The sequence below is a fragment of the Sinocyclocheilus anshuiensis genome, unplaced genomic scaffold (assembly GCF_001515605.1).
Source record: "Sinocyclocheilus anshuiensis isolate Anshui unplaced genomic scaffold, SAMN03320099.WGS_v1.1 scaffold50, whole genome shotgun sequence".
Taxonomy (NCBI): domain Eukaryota; kingdom Metazoa; phylum Chordata; class Actinopteri; order Cypriniformes; family Cyprinidae; genus Sinocyclocheilus; species Sinocyclocheilus anshuiensis.
Genome location: NW_015542382.1, coordinates 1,361,653 through 1,365,163, shown reverse-complemented (window position 1 = coordinate 1,365,163; position 3,511 = coordinate 1,361,653). Strand labels below are relative to the sequence as shown.

The following is a 3,511-nucleotide window of genomic DNA, read 5'->3' as shown; positions in this document are numbered from 1 at the left end:
CTTTCAACATTAATCTTGAAGCACCAAATCAGCATATTAGAATGATTTCTGAAGTATCATGTGACACTGCAAATTCACCTTTGCCATCTCAGGAATAAATAACATTTTCAAATATATTAAAATGAAAAAACATTTATTTAAATTTCAATAATATTTCACAATATTACTGTTTTACTGTTTTTTTTTTCTTTTTCAAATAAAGGCAGCTGATCATAAGAAACAACAGCTTCTTCCACCTCTAAACGTTTACCAATATGTGACCCTGGACCACAAAACCAGTCATAAGGGTCAATTTTTGGAAATTGAGATTTATACATCATCTGAAAGCTGAATAAATAAGCTTTCCATTGATGTATGGTTTGTTAGGATAGGACAATATTTGGCCGAGATACAACTATTTGAAAATCTGGAATCTGAGGGTGCAAAAAAATCTAAATATTGAGAAAATCGCCTTTAAAGTTGTCCAAATGAAGTTCTTAGCAATGCATATTACTAATCAAAAATTAAGTTTTGATATATTTACGGTAGGAAATTTACAAAATATCTTCATGGAACATGATCTTTACTTAATGTCCTAATGATTTTTGGCATAAAAGAAAAATCAATAATTTTGACCCATACAATGTATTTTTGGCTACAAATATACCCCACCGACTTAAGACTGGTTTTGTGCTCCAGGGTCACATATGAGTACCAGTACTCTCAGCAGCAGTGGTGGCGCTTGCCTTTTCAGTTCTTTTTCATAGCCCCCCCCCTAAATAATATCCCAAAATATTTTCACTCAATATTCAGTGGGTCCCACTGGCCAAGTGTGAAATATTTTTCATTGCCTAATGAAACACAACACTCAACCTCCACCAATCAAAATGATGTTCTATTGGAAAAATAACACTTTACAAGAGTGTCTGGTACGTATATGATATTATAAAACAATATTTTGAATTTAAAATGTATTAAATAATTTTTTTTCATTAAAGTGATCATTTACTCTCCCTCAAGTTGTTCCTGTACGAGTCCTTGCTTCTTTTGAACACAAAAGAAGATATTTTGAAGAATGTTGGTAAACAAATTGTTGATGGTAGCCATTTACAGTATGGAGAAAAAAAAATACTATGGCTACCATCAAATATTTGGTTACCAACATTCTTTAAAATAACTTCCAACTCATACAGGTTTGGAACAACATGAGGGTGTGATGACAGACATGTAAATGATGACAGAATTTAAATTTTTTGGGTGAACTATCCCTTTAATAATACTCAGTGTCTGAGTAGATACCACAGGGCACTAATGTAAAGTTAGTCTAAAAGATCAAACTACTGATGCATACTTACTACAAGGATATGTGTACATATTGAACTGTCATCTCTAAAAGCTCTGTAAGGTGTTTTGTATGAGTGTGCAGGTTTGTGTTGAACTGGAATTCACAGTAGCCAGTTATTCCCCGAGGCGTGATTTTCACAGGCTGCTTTGCATGGAAGCTTTACGAAAATAATGTTCATTAAAGTCTGAAATAGACAATTAACAGGCATATAAGGCTCACAGGTAAGTATAATGTGAAAAATTACAATTCCCCTGTTCTTTCACTCAGTGTGCCCTTCAGAAGAATGTCTCTTTCATTCTGACTTGTTCAGTGTTTTCTTTGTTGTTCACTAGGGTTGAACCGATTCAGAGTCAGATGTGCAGTTTAAAGATCTCTGAAAAGTTGCAGTGAGCTAAATGTTTCTTGTGAGCTGTAGAGGTTTCATGGCTTGCCGATGTCCACTGTGATTTGGGTGTAGAGCAGGTCTTTCTCTATATCCACCACTTTGTAACTGAGCGATTTGATGCCGTCCGTCTTCATTGTCTGTCGTGTGTGAGAAATTCTCCTAAATCTATGAAATAGAGATGCAGCTTTAGAATTAATTCAGTCTGTCTTGTATTACTGCATGTGTGTGTGTGTGTGTGTGTGTGTGTGTTTGTGAAAGAGAGATTACCTCTGTGGGTTTGGCTCATTTTTCTTGTCTCTTGAGTGACGAATCATTCTGCATTTACCCATGTCTCCACTCGGCCTTGATATTTTCATGCCTTGAAATACCAGCCTTCAAAAATAATGACCCTCAAACTCTTCCTTTATCTAAGTTACCTCATATATTACAAGAGAGAATTTGTAATTAATAGTAAGGAAATTATATATTTTCCTCACCTGTTAAAGATGTCATCGTCTTCTCCTCCCCAGCCCCAGTAGTTATTGGGAAAGCCATTGATCTTTTGAAACTGCTCTTTACTCATTGCTGATACACCCCCAAAATACTGTTTATATGGCAACCTGCATTTAAAAAAAAATGACATTTTACTGACAATCTGAAAATCTTGATATTGTATAATTGTTTGTGGAACAATCCCCTGGGAACTGGGAACTTCCTACTTACAAGTTTGAAGTTATAATTACAATATAGCAATTTTGATTGGAAAAAAACTGGTGCAACTGGAAGATTTTCTAATGCCAATATAAGAAAACAGATACACATTTTGTGTTATCAATGCTTTATCTGCACATTTAATCATGACTATGGAAATGTAGTTTTTTCATATGTAGTTTTTTAATGGGAAATGTTTTTTTCCCCTCTTACATAAACTAGCCAAATCAGCACACTACCATTCAAAAGTTTGGGGTTAGTAATTTTTTTAAATCTCTATACTCACTACTTCTGCATTTATTTGATAAAAACAGTAAATATTGCTAAAGATTATTACAATAAAAAAAAACTGTTTTCTATTTTAATATATTTTAAAATGTAATGTATTCCTGTGATGGTAAAGCTGAATTTTCAGCATCATTACTCCAGTCTTCAGTGTCACATGATCCATCAGAAATCATTCTAATATGCTGATTTACTGCTCAAGTGTGTCGTTCGGTTATACGATTCTTATATTGATGTTATGTTCATGTTGTTGTTTCTGTTTTCCTATTCCCTGTTTAGTTCCTGTTTGTCTGGTTTCCTGTTGGCTTTGGTTTCTAGGTATTCTTGTTTTTTCTATGGTTACCCATTATCTTCACTTGAGTCTTGTTTAGTTCCTCATTTACCTGTGTATTTATTGCCCTTAGTTTCCTCAGTTCATTGTCTGGTATGGTTTTTACATTGATGGTGCTCTTTGCCTATTCTTGGCTTGTTAAATAAACTATATATTCTGTGACATCAATAAACATTTCTTATTATTATAATCAGTGCTGGAAACATTTGTGCTGCTTAATATTTTCGTGAAATCTGAGTTTTTTTTTTTTGATGTATTGATGAATAGTTCAGAAAGAACAGTATTTATTTGAAATAGAAATGTTGTTAAAGGGGTCATATGATGCGATTTCAAGTTTTCCTTTCTCTTTGGAGTGTTACAAGCTGATTGTGCATATATAAGATCCCTGAAGTTGCAAAGACTAAAGTCTCAAAACCAAAGAGATATTCTTTATCAAAGTTAAGACTCTGCCACGCCCCCCTAAAACGGCTCGTTCTAACACGCCCCCACATATCTA

General features: G+C 33.9%; 1 protein-coding gene across 1 annotated transcript in view; it reads right to left on the bottom strand.

The window, feature by feature from the left end:
* Nucleotides 1–1,240: 1,240 nt before the first annotated feature.
* The window catches only part of LOC107692709 (beta-1,4-galactosyltransferase 1-like), a 13,106-nt gene continuing 10,835 nt past the window's right edge, over nucleotides 1,241–3,511 (bottom strand). The window contains exons 4-6 of the mRNA XM_016491870.1: nucleotides 2,186–2,308; nucleotides 1,977–2,081; nucleotides 1,241–1,874 (exon numbers count right to left, since the gene is read on the bottom strand). Of these exons, the coding sequence (XP_016347356.1) occupies nucleotides 1,745–1,874; nucleotides 1,977–2,081; nucleotides 2,186–2,308 (358 nt within the window). The 3' untranslated portion in view covers nucleotides 1,241–1,744. The remainder of the gene's footprint in view (nucleotides 1,875–1,976; nucleotides 2,082–2,185; nucleotides 2,309–3,511) is intronic.